This window comes from Somniosus microcephalus, chromosome 7 (genome assembly GCF_052327205.1).
Source record: "Somniosus microcephalus isolate GS21.2 chromosome 7, FLI_Smic_1.0, whole genome shotgun sequence".
NCBI classification, from domain to species: Eukaryota; Metazoa; Chordata; class Chondrichthyes; order Squaliformes; family Somniosidae; genus Somniosus; species Somniosus microcephalus.
Genome location: NC_140993.1, coordinates 124,208,779 through 124,227,594, shown reverse-complemented (window position 1 = coordinate 124,227,594; position 18,816 = coordinate 124,208,779). Strand labels below are relative to the sequence as shown.

Sequence of the window (18,816 nt, the reverse complement as noted above, 5' to 3'; positions counted from 1 at the left end):
AAAAAAAAAGTTTTTCCTCATGTTGCCTTTGGTTCTTTTGCCAATCACCTTAAATTTGTGTCCTCTGGTTGTTGACCCTTCCGCCAATGGGAACAGTTCTTTCTATCTACTCTGTCTAGACCCATCATGATTTTGAACACCTCTATCAGATCTCCTCTCAACCTTCTCTGCTCCATGGAGAACAACCCCAGCTTCTCTAGTCTATTCACCTAACTGAAGTCCCTCATCCCTGGAACCATTCTTGTAAATTTTTTCTGCACCCTCTCTAAGGCCTTCACATCCTTCCTAAAGTGTGGTGCCCAGAATTGGATACAATACTCCAGTTGAGGCCGAACCAGTGTTTTATAAAGGTGGTTCATAACTTCCTTGCTTTTGTACTCTATGCCTCTATTTATGAAGCCCAGGATCCCATATGCTTTAACTGCTTTCTCAACCTGCTCTGCCACCATCAATGATTTGTGCACATATACCCCCAGGTTTCGCTGTTCGTGCACACCCTTTAGGACTGTACCCTTTAGTTTATATTGCCGCTCCTCGTTCTTCCTACCAAAATGTATCACTTCTCACTTTTCTGCGTTAAATTTCACCTGCTACGTGTACGCTCATTTTACCAGCCTGTCTATGTCTTCTTGAAGTCTATCACTGTCCTCCTCAATGTTCACTATACTTCCAAGTTTTGTGTCATCTGCAACTTTTGAAATTGTGCCCTGTACACCCAAATCCAAGTTATTATTCAAGAAAAGCAGTGGTCCTAGTACCGACACCTGGGGAACACCATTGTATCCCTTCCTCCAGTCCGAAAAACAACCGTCCTCTCTGATTCCTGTCACTTAGTCGTGGAGTTTAGAAGAATGGGAGGTGATCTCATTAAAACATGTAAGATTATGAGGGTGATTGACAGGGTAGAGGCTGGGAGGTTTCCCCTAGCTGGAGAGTCTAGAACTAGGGGGCATAGTCTCAGGATAAGGGGCTGGCCATTTAAGACTGAAATGAGGAGGAATGTCTTGACTCCGAGGTTTGTGAATCTTTGGAATTCTCTACCCCAAAGGACTGTGGATGCTGAGTCGTTGAGCATATTCAATGCTGAGATAGATAGATTTTTGGACTCTAGGGGAAATCAAGGGATATGGGGATTGGGTGAGAAAGTGGAATTGAGGTCGAAGATCAAACAGAGTCATAGAGGGTGATTTTGCCAATGGGGGCGCGTTGGAGGCGGGACTGCTGCTTATCTGGTTTCAGTCCTGCCACCATCGATGTCTGGCCAACCCACGCTATTTTCCCTTGATTGACCTTGTTAAGCCCGCCCCTGCAGGCTTAGCAGGCCAATTAAGGGAAAGCCGGTGATCGAGAACGTCAGCATATGACGTTTCATCTGTCAAAAATTTTTACACATGAATTGTCATCGTTTGACAGCTTTGAGAAGCTGTCAAACAATGACATTCTCTATTGTTTGGTGAGTTCTTGTACTCAAGGCTCACCAAACCTATTTCCTGAGCAGAAAGCAGGTGGCTGTTGCATCAGAGAATGCAGCAGCCATTCTGTCAACTCTGCCATGGAGATTCCGGAGCCTCCGGATCCCCAACGATTGAAGCCTGCAGGAAGAAACAAAGGTAAGTAAACTTTTTCTAACACTTTTCACTCGCCTCACATACTTACCTCCCCGCACTTGCACCCATCACTCACCTCCACAGCGCACTTTTGGACCCCCCTCACCCCCGCAGACCCACTGCTTGCCTCGCTGGCCCTGGCGGGGGTTACAGACGTCGGGAAGCCCGCACCTCTGTTGGAAAAATGGGGATAATCCTCTTAACTGCCTGTTAACTACCTGTTAACAGGCAGTTAAGTGGCTGTAATCCCCTTCCCGCCTCCAGGCGACAGCACTTGGCACGGGTCGGGTACCCACCTCCTGGGAAGATGGCATGTAGGCGGGGTGAGATGGGTACCCGCCCGCAGATTCTTGCCTTTTTCCCGGCAGTCCCGCCTCCCCAGGGCTGGCAAAAGTGCCCCCATAGAGTCATAACGGCACAGAAGGAGGCCATTCGGCCCATCGAGTCCATGCCAGCTCTCTGCAGAGCAATCGAGTCAGTCTCATTCCCCCGCTCTATCCACGTAGCCCTGCAAGTTTAGTTCCCTCAAGTGTCTATCCAGTCTCCTCTTGGAAAACATTGTGTGTGTCCACTTCCACCACTTCCGTTGGCAGAAAGTTCCAGATCCTCACCACTCGCTGCGTAAAAAAGTTTTTCCTCACATCCCCCCTGTATCTCTTGCCCAGAACCTTAAATCTATGTCCCCTAGTCCTTGTACCATCAACTAGTGGGAACAGCCTTTCCCTGTCTTGCCTATCCAAACCTGTCATAATCTTGTTCACCTCTATCAAATCACCCCTCAATCTCCTTTTGCTCTAATGAAAACAAATCCAACTTCTCCAACCTGTCCTTGTAGCTGAGATCCTCCATCCCTGGAACCATTCTGGTAAATCTCCTCTGCACCCTCTCAAGAGCCTTCACATCCTTCCTAAAGTGTGGTGCCCAGAACTGGACGCAATACTCCAGTTGTGGCCTAACCAGTGTTTTATAAAGATTCAGCATAACTTTTGTACTCAATAACTCTATTTATGAAGCCCAAGATCCCATATGCTTTGCTAACCGCATTCTCATGATCTTATTGAATGGCGGAGCAGGCCTGCTCCTATTTCTTATGTTCTTATACAGATCTACAGGATAAGCCTGCCCATAATTTGCCACTAATTAGCATTAAATTATCAGGCTTGCCTAGATCACTGATTTGGGAATTGTGTGGACGTGGACGGGGGGGAACAATCCCATTCATGAAGTAGGGATTGTCAGGTCAGGCCCATGCTGTACTTTACCTTAACAAAATACTGCGGATGCTGGAAATCTGAAATAACAACGGAAAATGCTTGAAACACTCAGCAGATCAGGCAACATCAGGGAGAAACAGAGTCAACGTTCTGACGAATGATCCTCAACTCAAAACGTTGACACTGTTTCTCTCTCCTCGATGCTGCCTGACCTGCTGAGTGTTTCCAGCATTTTCTATTGTTATTTCTGTACTTTGCTGTGCTTGATTCAGTTACAGAGTATGAAAAATGGGAAATTGTCCTTTACTTAAGCATTGACACAAACATAAAAATGATCCAAAAATGTAGAAGTAAGCATCATATAACATTTTAATTTATATTTTAGGTTCTTTAATGGGATCTAAAACGCAACTTATCCTACCTCATCTCGGCCTCTGAGAATTTCTTAGGGTGGTTTTAACCTCCTCATCCATTTACTTTTCATGGCCTGTCCATTAATACAACTGTCAATGAACCAACAGGCAGTCCATTGAGTTTGAAATAGACCGTACCACAAATAAAAGTAACTTGCTGTAGGAGTAGGCTTGTGTATGCTGCAGAGTCCAAGACTCCCATTGCTTAAATAAGTCTGTAATTGCCAAACACTTGGTCTGCATTCATAGGCACCCCAGGAAAAAAAACTGGAGTTTAGTGGTAAACACTACTTGCATGTTTATATATAGCACTTGTATTTGCTATGTCCTGAATGGGATTAGTTTGTTCCTCTGTTTATGAACCACTATACTGTGGGAAAAATATATTTTGTACTGAATTTAACATTCTGTAAAAAAATACTGCATTACTTATCTAGTGCCATCCTTCTTCACAGCTTACCCAGATAATACGCACAGGACAAAACACATGGGAAACCAAAAACATATTGGCTGTTTCATTTGCTCCTCTTATCCAACCAAACCGATCAGATTGCTTCAAGTCAGAGAATGTAAAGCTACGTAAGTATGCAAGATGCTTTTCTTTAAAAAGAGGATAATGTTAGCTGGGCCTGGCTAATATTTCACTGGTTCAAGCCATGGGGGCATGAGGAACAAGTGTCATATCAATAATATGCAGCTCATTTATAGTACTAATAGCATGCATTCAGCGTAAATAAGTACATTTACTTAATCATCTGAGATCCACCGTGCTGTTCTTAATATACTTGACCTGGATTATAAATATTAAAATGCCGCAAGAAAAGTCTTGAGTTTCAAAACATAACTTGAGAGTTTCATAATTTTAACACAAAAGCAATTAGAATTATAGCTTGTGGGGTAATTTTGTCGAAACCCTGTGCCACCAGTGTAGCTTCACACGCAGCGGGGGCTTCTCAGAAAATCACTGATTCACCGCCAATTGAAATGGAATAAAAACATTTAAAAGTTGTTGAATCTGATCTCCTATCCTGTACAACCGATCAATGCAAGCAATTATGCAGGCTCTATATTTTAAAGTTCAAATCCTCCCTCCGCAACGTTCAGTACCAGGGGTGAACAAGCATTCCTTGCACCTCGTGTTTCTATGGGATAACATTTACTATCGTTTGACTATCATTTCAATATGCCCACTGGATGTGTGCCCTATGGATGTATGATGTCACTAATGACTTCCAGTGGGAACTCCAATGGATGTGAACATAGCTGGGGACAGGATGGAGTAGTTGCTGTCATATTTTCTGCCTAGAAATCAATGAAGGGATAGTGAAAGGTTGCAGTTACTGGCTTCATAATCTAGCTACGCTTTTAATTTTACTGAAAACCACTTTTCCCATTCACTTCATTTATTTGATCGTAATAAATGATCTAGTCTAAATTTTTAAGTTTTGTAGAATTTATTAAGGGTTGTTTGTATTTCTTTCTAAGTTTTTTGCACACTGACTACATTTTGATGTTAACTAAAATAAAAATATAAATATTCAATTATCTTCAACCTTAGCTGTGTCTAGCAATGTTCTGATTGATACTCAATGTTTCCCTTGCACAACAGCAATAATCATTTCATCTTTTTCATTATTATGATCCAAACTGGTATAGGCATCTGTCTTCTAAGTTACACTTTTGTCAAAACCCCAGTGCTCTTATTTATATTGTATTTCAGGCTGAATAAATTTTAACATTATAAAAATGATCATTCAACTTAGCAGGCTTTCAGTTAAATGATTACACCTGTTTTTTATTTGTAATTTTTCTTTTTGTAAGCCCTAATTAAACTTTGTAGGATCATGGTGTTTTTAATTAAAATTATTGTTAATTTAGCAATTGCAATTTATGTACTTTATAATAACTTTACAGATTTGGGGAAAATCATTTATGCAGGGAGCCTTATACATTAAAAAAAAAATCTATGGATTTTGGTCCTCAATTACATTTAACAATCCAGTCTTGCAGTAATCTTTTGATGCTTTTCTATCATGTCATTTTTGTGCTATTTTAGTAGAATTCATAACAATCATGTGTTTTTAAAAAAATGTATTCCTCGATTTGATTTTCCTATAGCCTTACCCCGCATTTGGAAATTACACTTGTGTATTTTAATTTACATTTGAGTGTTATTTAAAAAAAAAATAAAATGTGGCTTTCCTCCTGATTAGGACTGCTGTTTTCAGCAGTGTGCGCTAAGGGTAAGTGACATCGGGGGAAGTTTCTGCTTGGGTGCAATTGGGAAATCGGGCGCAAATTGCGCTTGAAATTGCACTGGTTAGGTTACAGTTCAAGTTTCCACTAAAATGCATTTCCATAATCACAAACATAAAATCTTCCATGAACCAGCGCAATCGGGCAATGTAATAGAATGTAATTGGGTTTTTTTTTGCATTAAAAAAATAGTCATTGATGTATTTGAGTGGTAAATTTTTAAGCATTTTAATAAGAATGTCTAGTCCTCCACCTGTGAGTAACCTGATTTTAAATCACTGAAAATAACTTTAAAAAACTACTAAACCATTTAGTAGTTTCATTGATGTATACTGGTCAGTTTCTTATTAAATTAAGTATTTTTAATCTGTAAAAACTTATAAAATGTGCTTACTAGTGCCTGTGCGCCTAAGACAATGAACTCAATTTGAAGACCTTCCTCAAACGGCCGTAATTGGAGTAAACTCGGAATCCTCATTGTTTCAATTTGAGGGCGTAGCCAGTTTTGTGGGTGGGACTGGCTTTTAAAACCAACATTAAAGATCACAGAAACTAGATTTAAGCTTGACATAAATTATGTTTAAAATTCCCTGATTTTCTTTTCACCTGGATTGTGTTGATAAAACTAGCAGAAACTCTATCCCATCGTGTTTAAATGACTTGACTGTACAAATGAAGCTAAAATGTTGGATCTAGTCAGGAGGTCAGCCATCTCATGGTATATTTTTGGACAGGTAATTGAAGACGAGGTCATTGTAGGACCTTCATCAGCAATACCCTTCTACAACATTATACAAATCTTTAATTATGCTAAATTGTAATGCTATTGCACTTTCAAGTGTAGAAATTCTGCTGTTTTAAATTCTCATAATTACAGCTATATTATTTTCATTAGCAATACTTTTAGAAATAGGAAAGAGGAAAATGACCCTTTATGCCTGCTCCGCCATCAATAAGATCATGGCTGAACTTCTACATCAACTCCAATTTCCCGTCCTATCCCCATATCCCTTGATTCCCATAAGAACATAAGAAATAGGAGCAGGAGTAGGCCAATCGGCCCCTCGAGCCTGCTCCGCCATTCAATAAGATCATGGCTGATCTGATCCTAACCGCCAATCTACTATCACAGAACCATCTCCTGAATCTAACAGAATTAGACACACGAAATAGGAGCAGGATCAGGCTACACGGCCCCTGGGCCCGCTCTGCTACCCACAGGGCCATGACCGATCTGAACCTAGACTCATGTCCAAATTACTGCCCGCTCCCCGTAACCCTTTATTCCCTTTACTTCTAGGAAACTGTCTATTTCTGTTTTAAATTTATGTAATGATGTAGCTTCTACAGCTTTTTGGGGCAGCATATTCCATGGACCTACCACCCTCTGAGTGAAGTAGTTCCTCCTCATCTCAGTTTTGAAAGAGCAGCCCCTTATTCTAAGACTATGCCCCCTAGTTCTAGTTTCACCCATCATCGGGAACATCCTCCCCGCATCCACCCGATCCAACCCCTTCACAATCTTATATGTTTCAATAAGATCGCCTCTCATCCTTCTGAACTCCAATGAGTAGAGTCCCAATCTACTCAACCTCTCCTCATATGTCCATCCCCTCATCCCCGGGATTAACCGAGTGAACCTTCTTTGTACTGACTCGAGAGCAAGTATGTCTTTTCTTAAGTATGGACACCAAAACTGTATGCAGTATTCCAGGTGCGGTCTCACCAATACCTTGTACAACTGAAGCAATACCTCCCTATTTTTATATTCTATCCCCCTAGCAATGAAAGCCAACATTCCATTGGCCGCCTTAATCACTTGCTGCACCTGCATACTAACCTTTTGAGTTTCGTGCACCAGGACCCCCAGATCCCTTTGTACTTCAGTACTTTCCAGTTTCTTGCCATTAAGATAATAACTTGCTCTACGATTTTTCCTGCCAAAGTGCATAACCTCACACTTTCCAGTATTGTATTCCATCTGCCAAATCTCTGCCCACTTACTTAGCCTGTCTATGTCCCCTTGCAGGTTTTTTATGTCCTCCTCACTCACTACTTTCCTTCCCATCTTAGTATCATCTGCAAACTTTGATATGTTACACTCGGTCCCCTCCTCCAAATCGTTAATATAGATTGTAAAGAGTTGGGGACCCAGCACTGACCCCTGTGGAACACCACTAGTTACTGATTGCCAGTCCGAGAATGAACCATTTATCCCAACTCTCTGCCTTCTGTTAGATAGCCAATCCTCTATCCATGCCAGAATATTACCCCCAATCCCGTGATTTTTTATCTTAAGCAATAATCTTTTGTGTGGCACCTTGTCAAATGCCTTTTGGAAGTCTAAATACACTACGTCCACTGGTTCCCCTTTATCCACCCTATATGTTACTTCCTCAAAGAACTCCAGCAAATTTGTCAAACATGACTTCCCCTTCATAAAACCATGCTGACTTTGTCCTATTAAATGATGATTATCCAAATGTCCTGTTACTGTCTCCTTAATAATGGACTCCAATATTTTACCTACCACAGATGTTAGGCTAACCGGTCTATAGTTTCCAGCCTTCTGTCTACTGCCCTTTTTAAATAAGGGTGTTACATTAGCAGTTTTCCAGTCTGCCGGGACCTTTGCTGAGCCCAGGGAGTTTTGGAAAATTATTACCAATGCATCCACAATCCCTACCGCCACTTCCCTCAAGACCCTAGGATGTAAGCTATCCGGTCCAGGTGATTTATCCGCCTTGAGTCCCATTATTTTACCGAGTACCACTTCCTTAGTGATTTTGATCGTGTTTAGCTCCTCCCCCCCCATAGCCCCCTGTTTGTCCAGTGTTGGGATATTCTTAGTGTCCTCTACCGTAAAGACTGATACAAAATATTCATTCAGTGTTTTTGCCATCTCCATATTTCCCACCATTAATTTCCCGGTCTCATCCTCTAAGGGACCAACATTTACTTTAGCCACCCTTTTTCTTTTTATATAACTATAAAAACTCTTACTATCTGTTTTTATATTTTTTGCTAATTTACTTTCATAATCTATCTTCCCTTTCTTAATCAATCTTTTTGTTATTTTTTGCTGTCTTTTAAAGTTTTCCCAATCCTCTATCCTCCCACTAGATTTGGCTACCTTATATGCCCTTGTTTTTAGTCGAATACTATCCTTAATTTCTTTACTTAGCCACGGATGGCTGTCTTTTCTTTTACACCCTTTTCTTCTCAGTGGAATATATATTTTTTGGAAGTTGTAAAATAACTCCTTAAATGTACACCACTGATCATATATCGTCTTACCCTTTAATCTATTTTCCCAATCCACTCTACTCAATTCCGCTCTCATACCTTCATAGTCTCCTTTATTCAAGCTTAGCACGCTTGTTTGAGATCCAACCTTCTCACCCTCTAATTGAATATGGAATTCAACCATGTTATGGTCACTCATTCCAAGGGGATCCTTTACTAGGACATTTTTAATTAATCCTGTCTCGTTACACAGGACCAGATCTAAGGTTGCTTGCCCCCTGGTCGGTTCAGTTACATACTGCTCAAGAAACCCATCCCTAATACACTCAATGAACTCATCCTCAAGGCAGCCCTGCCCAATTTGATTTGTCCAATTAATATGATAGTTAAAATCCCCCATAATTATAGATGTTCCCTTATTACAAGCCTCAACTATTTCCTGATTGATACTCCATCCAGCAGAAACTGTTCGGAGGCCTATAGACTACGCCCACTAGTTTTTTCCCCCCTTATTATTCCTTATCTCCACCCAAACTGTTTCATTATCCTGATCTTTTGACCCAATATCATTTCTCTGTATTACAGTGATTCCTTCCTTTATTAACATAACCACCCCACCTCCCCTTCCTTCCTGCCTGTCCTTCCTGATCATTAAATAACCTGGTATGTTTAATTCCCAGGCATTGTCACCCTGCAGCCATGTTTCTGTAATGGCCACAAGATCATACCAATATGTAGTTATTTGTGCCATTAACTCGTCTATTTTGTTACGAATGCTACGTGCATTCAGATAGAGAACTTTCAAATATGTTTTGTGACACTTAGTTCCTGCTTTTGCCCTTTTTATTACTTTACCTTTTACTCCATACCTTCTGCCCCTTCCTGACAAGCTCTAGTTTTTAATTTCCCCACTGCTACCTAAGTCTATGACCTTCTCTGTTGTCATTTTTATTATTTGCTCTCTAGGAACCTCCCCCCCACTAGTTAGTTTAAAGCCCTCTCTACAGCCCTGGTTATATGATCCGCCAGGACTCTAGTCCCAGCACTGGCCAAGTGAAGCCCGTCCCAACGGAACAGCTCACTCCTGCCCCAGTACTGGTGCCAGTGTCCCAGGAAGCAAAACCCATTTCTCCCACACCAATCTTTGAGCCACGCATTTAACGCTCTAATTTTATTTGTCCTAGCCAAATTCGCTCGTGGCTCAGGTAATAATCCAGAGATTATTACCCTTGAGGTTCTGTTTTTTAATTTGACCCCTAGCTGCTCATACTCCTTTAACAGAACCGGCTTCCTAGTCCTATCTACTTCGTTTGTACCAACATGGACCACGACAACTGGATCCACCCCCTCCCACTGCAAGTTTCTTTCCAGCCCAGAGGAGATGTCCTTAACCCTGGCACCGGGTAGGCAACAAAGCCTTCGGGACTCTCGCTCTCGGCTGCAGAGAACTCTATCTATCCCCCTAATAATACTATCCCCTATCACTGCAACATTTCTATTTACTCCCCCCTCTTGAATGGCCCCCTGTTCCACGGTGCTGTGGCCAGGTTGCTCATCCTCCCTGCAGTCCCTGCTCCTGTCCCCACAGGGAGTAAGAACCTCGAACCTGTTGGTGAAGAGCAAGGGCTGTGGCTCCTCCAGCTCTACCTCCTGGATCCCCGCACCTGCCTCACTCGTAGTGACACCGTCCTGTCCCTGACCATGGGCTACATCTGAATTACTTAACTTCATAGGTGTGACCACCTCCTGATACATAGAGTCCAGGTACTTCTCCCCCTCCCTGATGTGTCGCAGTGTCTGAAGCTCAGACTCCAGCTCATCAACACGGAGCTGGAGTTCCTGTAGCAGCAGACACTTGTCACAGACGAAATCACTGTGAGCCTCAATGGGGTTCACCGGCTCCCACATCTCGCAACAGTAACACATCACCTGCTCCATTCTATGTGATTAATTAAATTTTTTATTGTTAGTTATGGACACCCTCTGCCCGATTTTAGATGCTAGTATCCCCTTTAATGAATTGGATTTAAATTAAATCAATCCCTCTAGTTACACCAGTTAAATGGTTTACCAACAGTCACTGCACCAGAAAGGCCTTGGTACACCACAGCAACCTTAAAAACTATAAACCACAGACTTAAAGTTTTAAAACGAGAGAAATACTCCAACCAATCAGCTACCTGTTTTGTGGTGACGTCACACCTTGAATACTTTTTACCTCTCTCCTTGCCTGAGATTGGAGATTGGTACGCCTACCTGAGCCTCTGGGGCCTCTTGTAGTCGCTCTGCCGCGCTGCTCCGCCTCTACCCGCTGCCGATGCCGCACTTCATAGGTGTGCCCACAAATCTATCTCGCACATCAACTGAGCATCCACCATTTTTTAGGATAGAGAATTCCAAAGATTCACAACCCTATGCTTGAAGAAATTTCTCCTCATCTCGGTCCTAAGGGACTAACCCGTTATCCTGAGACGATGACTCCTCGTTCTAGACTCTCCAGCTAGGGGAAACAGCCTCTCAGCATTTATCCTGCTAAGCCCCCTAAGAATTTTATGCATCTCAACAAGATCACCTGTCATTCTTCCAACCTTCAGAGAATATAGGTCCATTCTACTCAATGTCGTTTCATAGGGCGGCCGTCTCATCCCAGTAATCAATCTACAGAACCTTCGTTGCACCCCCGTAAGGCAAATATATCCTTCCTTCAGTAAGGAGACCAAAACTGCAGCGAGACTTCAGCTGCGATTTTTGCTGACCTCAGCGGATCTGTGGCGAGCAACGTCGGTGGCAGGTCCCGACCCCGCTGCTGGCTCCATCCCGCTCTGAAATGAATTTCCCTTGATGGGGCTTGTTAAGCCCGTCCAGCGTGTTTCCCAGCCACTTAGAGGAAGCAGGTCTGGTGATGTCATTTGATGACGTGTCATCAGCCGGTTTCCTTAAAGGGACCATGTCCAAATTTATTTTGACATTTGTGCTATCAGTGTTTTACAGCATTGAGCTGCTGCAAACACTAACGAGCACTGCACAAAGGCACAGGGCTGCACCCAGGCTCTCCCATGACTCCCTCCATATGCTTATGGATGGAGTCACACCACGCAGGGAGGTCCTCTTCCCTTCCCATGGGCAGAAGAGACCTCCCCAGGAGATCAACACAGCCTGGTTGCACATTGCAGAGGAGGGCACTAGCAGGGATGTCATCAGGAGGACCAGGCTGCAGTGGCGCAAACGTTTGAATGACCTCAGTAGATCACAAAATGTTAGTACAAAGCCACACTCAATCATCCTGCTGTGCCTCCCACCACTCTGCACATCCTTACTCTCACTAACTTACATTGCACCTCCACCCATTCCTCTCTCTCTACATTATCACATCCCCATCTCACTAGCCACCCCTCACACTCACCCTCATAAGAACATAAGAAATAGGAGCGGGAGTAGGCCATTTGGCCCTTCGAGCTTGCTCCGCTATTCAATGAGATCATGGCTGATCTTCTGCTTCAACTCCATTCACCTGCCCTATCGCCATATCCCTTGATGCCCTTACTAGTCAGAAATCTATCGACTTCTGTTTTGAATATACCCAATGAATGAGCCTCCACAGCCCTCTGGGGTAGTGAATTCCAAAGATTCACCACCATATGTGAAGACATTTCTTCTCATCTCATTTCCAAATACACCACATCTACCGGTTCCCCTTTGTCTACTCCACTAGTTACATCCTCAAAGAACTCCAATAGGTTTGTCAAACAGGATTTCCCTTTCATAAATCCCTGTTGACTCTGCCCCATCTTACTATCAGTTTCTAAGTGTCCAGTTATTGCATCCTTTATAATAGATTCCAGCATTTTCCCAACTACTGATGTGAGGCTAACAGGTCTGTAGTTCCCCATTTTCTCTCTTCCCTCCTTTCTTAAATAGCGGGGTTACATTTGCTATCCTCCAATCTGCAGGAACCGTTCCAGAATCTATAGAATTTTGGAAGATGACAACCAATGCGTCCACTATCCCAATGGCCACCTCTTTCAAAACCCTAGGATGTAGGTCATCCGGTCCTTGGGATTTATCGACTTTTAGTCCCATTAATTTTGCTAGTACTTTTTTTTACGAATAATTTCTTTAAGTTCCTCATTCTCGCCACACCCTTGGTTTTCTCATATTTCTGGGAGGTTTTTTCTGTTTTCCTCAGTGAAGACAGAAACAAAGTATTTATTTAATTTCTCAGCCATTTCCTCATTCCCCATTATAAATTATCTCGTCTCTGACTGTAAAGGACCTACATTTACCTTCACCAGTCTTTTCCTTTTCACATACCTACAGAAGCTTTTACAATCTGTTTTTATATTTTTCATTAGTTTGTGCTCATATTCCTTTTTCCCTTTCTTTATCAATTTCTTGGTCCTCCTTTGCTGATTTCTAAAAAGATCCCAATCCTTAGGCTGACCACTTTTTCTGACAACTTTAAAGCTTCCTCCTTTGACTTAATACTAGCTTTAATTTCTTTTGTTAGCCATGTGTAGTCTCCCAATCTACCATGGCCAACTTGTCCCTCATACCCTTGCAGTTTCCTCTCTTTAGATTGAAGACCTTAGTTTCAGATTGGAGTACATCACACTCAAACTTAATATAAAATTCAATCATATTATGGCCACTTGTCCCTAAAGGTCCCTTTGCCTCAAGGTTATTGATTAGCCCTTTCTCATAACACAGTACCAGATCCAGAATAGCCTGTTTCCTGGTTGGTTCCTCCACATACTGATCCAGGAAACCATCTCGCATGCATTCCAATAATTCGTCCTCCAAACCATTCGTGGTAATTTGATTTGCCCAGTCAATATGTAGATTAAAGTCCCCCATGATTACCGTATTGCCCTTGTTATATGCACTTCTAATTTCTTGATTGATGCTGTGCCCTACATTACCACTACTGTTTGGTGGCCTATACACAACTCCCACCAATGTTTTCCTCCCTTTGCTGTTTCTTAGCTCTACCCAAACTGATTCCAGTTCTACATCAGGATCTGCCGTCCTAGTGCAGTCATACCAACTAGCAACACACAAGGGTAGGCAGTTGGGTGTTTTATGCAATGTTCATGTAAAGTTTCTGTTGATATGGTGTCAAACATTGAAAACTTTATTTTCAACACTTTGCATTCTTGGACATATTTGTGTGCCCCTTTGGAAGTGGCTTAGTGAGTTGCAGTGAATGGTGAGACATAACGGTACCCCCCGCAATGGTGATGAGTGTCAAAGGAATGGCTTGGGCATTGTAGGGATGCTTTACGGTGTTGGTGTAGAGTGGTGCCAACCTGGCACATCATGTGACAGCCAGGGTGTACAGTGTAAAGTGAAGTAAATCTGGCCATGGTGAGGCCATCCCTGGCCTTCCCGGGTAGAATTATGGTCAGGTGCTGATGCCCTGTGTCCTGTGCAGCATCAGTTGATTGTGGAGATGGTTGGTGGTGTTGCTGCTGCTGGTGTGCCTGGTGCTGCTGGTGTTGGGGCTGATAGTGAGTTTCTGAGGACCAAGGTGAGAGAGTTTCAAGGGCACCCATGCTGATGGAATAGATGGCAGGTAAAGTAGAGATGACAGAAGCAATCTGTCAATGGTGAGTGAGGTAATGAGGTCAGACTGGATGGAGACTTGTGTAAAGATTTGCAGCATGGTGAATCTGTTGTGGAAATGCTTGTGGCTGAGGGAAGATATCTCTGTCCGGTGGTAGCTTTTACTTGGCATTTGAAGCCGTCAACTCATCAGCTGATTTCAGTGGCCACTGACCTCCCGCCTCAGCTTCATAGACGTGGTCTAGCAACAGCGTGAAACCCGTGGGTGGGCTGTCAAATTCAAAAGGTAAGTTTTAAAACCATTGTTAGGTGGCTGTAAAGAAGCCACTAATCATTTAAATTGGTTCTCTCATCGCTGTCTGTCGGGTCTGCTCAGCGCTGGCAGACCCGACATCAGGAAAGGCAAGTGTGCGTGATTTGACAGCAGGTTCCCGACCCACTGTCAATCAATTCATATTTAACTGCCGACCCGCCACCGATCCCGTCCGCTGAACACTGGCAAATTTCCGGCCTTCCTTACTCTTGTACTCCAACAAACTTGCAATGAAGGCTAACATACCATTTGCCTTCCTAATTGCTTGCTGTACATGCATGTTAACTTTCTGTGATTCATGTACAAGGGCCCCGAAATCCCTCTGAATACCAACATTTACTAGTCTCCTTTTACAAAATATTCTCCTTTTCCACTCTTCCTACCAAAGTGGATAATTTCACACTTCCCCACATTATACTCCATCTGCCACCTTCTTGCCCGATCACTTAACTGGTCTATATCCCCTTGCAGCCTCTTTGCGTCCTCCTCACAGCTTACTTTCCCACCTAGCTTTGTATTGTCAGAAAACTTGGATATATTGCACTCACTCATTGATATAGATTGTAAGGAGCTGAGGCCCAAGCACTGTTCCTTGCGGCACTCCACTAGTTACACCCTACCATCCCAAAAATGGCCAGTTTATTCCTGCTCTCTGTTTTCTGTCCATTAACCAATCCTCAATTCATGCTAATATATTACCCCAATCCCATGAGCCCTAATCTTGTGTAACGACCTCTTGTGTGGCACCTTATTGAATGCCTTCTAAAAATCCAAATATACTACATCCACTGGTTTCCTTCCCCCATACTTACCCTGCTAGTTACACCTTGAAAAAAACTCTTAATAGATTTGTCAAGCACAATTTCCCATTCATAAAACCGTGTTGACTCTGCCTAATCATATTGTAATTTTCCAAGTGCCTTGTTAATCATGTCCTTAATAGTTTCTAGCATTTTCCCTACTACTGATATCGGACTAATTGGCCTGTAGTTCCCTGTTTTCTATCTCCCTATTTTCTTGAACAGCTGGGTTACATTTGCTATCTTCCAATCCACGGGGACCGTTCTAGAATCTAGGGAATTCTGGAACATCAAAAGCAATGCATCCACTATCTCTACAGCCACCTCTTTTAAACCCTAGGGTGTAGGCCATCAGGTCCAGGTCTTTTGTCGGCTTTTAGTTCCATTTAATTTCTCCAGTACTTTTTCTTTACTAATAATTACTTTAATTTCCTCATTAATTAGACCCTTGGTTCCCTGCAATTTCCAGTATCATCTTTGTGTCTTCTACTATGAAGACAGACACAAAATATTTGTATAATGTCTCTGCCATTTCCTTATTCCCTATTATAATGTCTCCTCTCTACCTCTATGGGACCCACGTTTACTTTTGCGAATCTCTTCCTTTTAACATCCTTGTAAAAGCTCTTGCAATCTGTTTTTATATTTCTTGCTAGTTTACTCTCATTCTATTTTCTCCCTGTTTATCAATTTCTTGGCCATTCTTTGCTGATTTTTAAAACCCTCCCAATTCTCAGGCTTACAACTTTTTGGAAACATTGTTAGCCTCTTTTAATCTAATACTACCCTTAACTTCTCCAGTTAGCCATGGCTGTACCATTTTTCCAGTGGAGTTTTTATTCCTAAAGGGAATGTATATTGTGGAGAATTATGAATTATTTCTTTAAATGTTTACCATTGCTTATCTACTGTCGTATCTTTTAATCTAATTTCCCAATCTACCTTAGCCAACTCACCCCCATACCTCCGTAATTGGCTTTGTTTAAATTTAAGACCCTAGTTTCGGATTTAACCACATCGCTCTCAAACTTAAAATGAAATGCATCATATTATGATCACTTTTCCCCAAAGGATCCTTTACTACAAGATTACTAATTAACCCGGTCTCATTGCACAATATTCGATCTAAAATCGCCTGTTTCCTAGTTGGTTTCACAACGTATTGTTCTAGAATACTTGAATGCATCCCATGAACTCGTCCTTCAAGTTACTTTTGCCCATTTGGTTTGCCCCAGTCTCAATGAAGATTAATGTCCCCCCACGATTATCGCATTACCCTTGTAACAAGCTCCTCTAATTTCCTGATTTATAGTCTGTCCAACGCTATGATTACTGTTGGAACATAAGAGCATAAAAAACAAGAGCAGGAGTAAGTCATTTGGCCCTTTGAGCCTGCTCCGCCACTCAGTAAGATCATGGCTGATCTTCTATCTCATCTCCACTTTCCTGCACTATCCCCATATCCCTTGATTCCATTAATATTCAAAAATCTATCGATCTCTGTCTTGAATATACTCAACGACTGAGCCTCCACAGCCCTCTGGGGTAGAGAATTCCAAAGATTCACCACCCTCTGAGTGAAGAAATTTCTCCTCATCTCGGTCTGAAATGGCCGACCCCTTATTCTGAGACTGTGACCCCTGGTTCTAGAGTTCCCAGTGAGGGGAAACATCCTCCCTGCATCTACCCTGTCGAGCAATGTAAGAATTTTATATGTTTCAATGAGATCACCTCTCATTCATCTAAACTCTGGAGAATACAGGCCTAGTCTACTCAATCTCTCCTCATAGGACAATCCCCCCATTCCAGGAACCAGTCTGGTGAACCTTCGTTGCACTCCCTCTATGGCAAGTATATCCTTCCTTGGGTAAGGAGACCAAAACTGTACACAATACTCCAGGTGTCATCTCACCAGGGCCCTATATAATTGCAGAAAGACATCTTTACTCTTGCACTCAAATCCTCTTGTAATAAAGGCCAACATACTATTTGCTTTCCTAATTGCTTGCTGTACCTGCATGTTAACTTTCAGTGATTCGTGTACAAGGACACCCAGGTCCTTCTGAACACCAACATTTCCCAATCTCGCACCATTTAAAAAATACTCTGCTTTTCTATTTTTCCCTACTAAAGTGGATAACTTCATATTTCTCCACATTATATTCCATTTGCCATGTTCTTGCCCACTCACTTAGCTTGTCTATATCCCCTTGAAGCCTCCTTGCATCTGCCTCACAACTTACATTCCCACCCAGTTTTGTATCATCAGCAAACTTGGATATATTACATTTGGTCCCCTCATCCAAGTCGTTGATGTAGATTGTGAATAGCTGAGGCCCAAGCACTGATCCTTGCGGTACCCCACTAGTTACAGCCTGCCAACCCGAAAATGACCCATTTATTCCTGCTCTCTGTTTTCTGTCCGTTAACCAATCCTCAATTGAGGCCAATTCATTAAATATAGTCAAGAAGGAGTTAGATATATTTCTTAAGGCTAAGGGGATCAAGGGATATGGGGAGAAAGCAGGGACAGGGTGTGGTAAACCACGTTCACTATCGTATCACTGTTAGTAGTTAGCACTGTTCACCACTGTTCGTTATAACTGTATCACTGACCACTATTGTATCACGGTACGAGGTCGCCTCTTGCCACACTGCTATACCTGGGATGACCACTGCCGACTCCGCCTTGGCTCCACCCACCAGGCCAGGTATAAAGGTGAGTGACTGGCTGGTATTCCTCCTGCTTGGATCGGATCACCCACGAGAGTGGGCTCTGTTATTTAGTCAATAAAAACCTTTAGTCACCTTCGTAACTCTTCGCCTTTTATTGGAGGAATTGATAGGTATATCAATTTTATTGACTAAATTTAATGATGTCCGACAACGAGTCACAACCGGCGGAGGAGCCACCAGCGCAGCTCCCAGGAGCACAGCCACACCAGCCAGCTTGGCTGCGAGCCCTCAGACCGCCGTACCTGGACCTGAACCCACGAGCAGCAAACTCAGCCGCAGACTTTAAACACTGGCTGGTCTGCTTCGAATCATACCTGAGAGAATCCAGCGTCCCTCAGGCATCCAAACTAAGTGTCCTGCAGGCACAACTGAGCCCGAGAGTATACACTCTCATCGAGGACATGACTACCTACGAGACCGCCATCAACCTGCTGAAACAGAAGTACCGGACCCCGGTAAACTACATGTACGCTAGGCACCTCCTAAGATCACGGCCGCAACAGCCAGGAGAATCAGTAGCCGAATTCTCACAGGCGCTATATGCACTCGCCAGGAACTGTGACTTTAAATCGGTGTCGGCAGCCGAAAATACTGAAGATAATATCCGCGACGCATTCCTGAAAGGCCTACGGTCCGAGTACTCACGGCAAAGACTGCTGGAAGCTAAAG

General features: G+C 42.8%; 1 protein-coding gene across 7 annotated transcripts in view; it reads left to right on the top strand.

The window, feature by feature from the left end:
- pcmtd1 (protein-L-isoaspartate (D-aspartate) O-methyltransferase domain containing 1) overlaps window positions 1-18,816 on the top strand; it is a 124,779-nt gene that overhangs the window by 82,203 nt on the left and 23,760 nt on the right. For all 7 annotated transcript variants that reach the window (XM_085992906.1, XM_085992903.1, XM_085992899.1 and 4 more), the window contains one exon: window positions 3,690-3,813. In XM_085992906.1, the coding sequence (XP_085849032.1) occupies window positions 3,690-3,813 (124 nt within the window). The remainder of the gene's footprint in view (window positions 1-3,689; window positions 3,814-18,816) is intronic.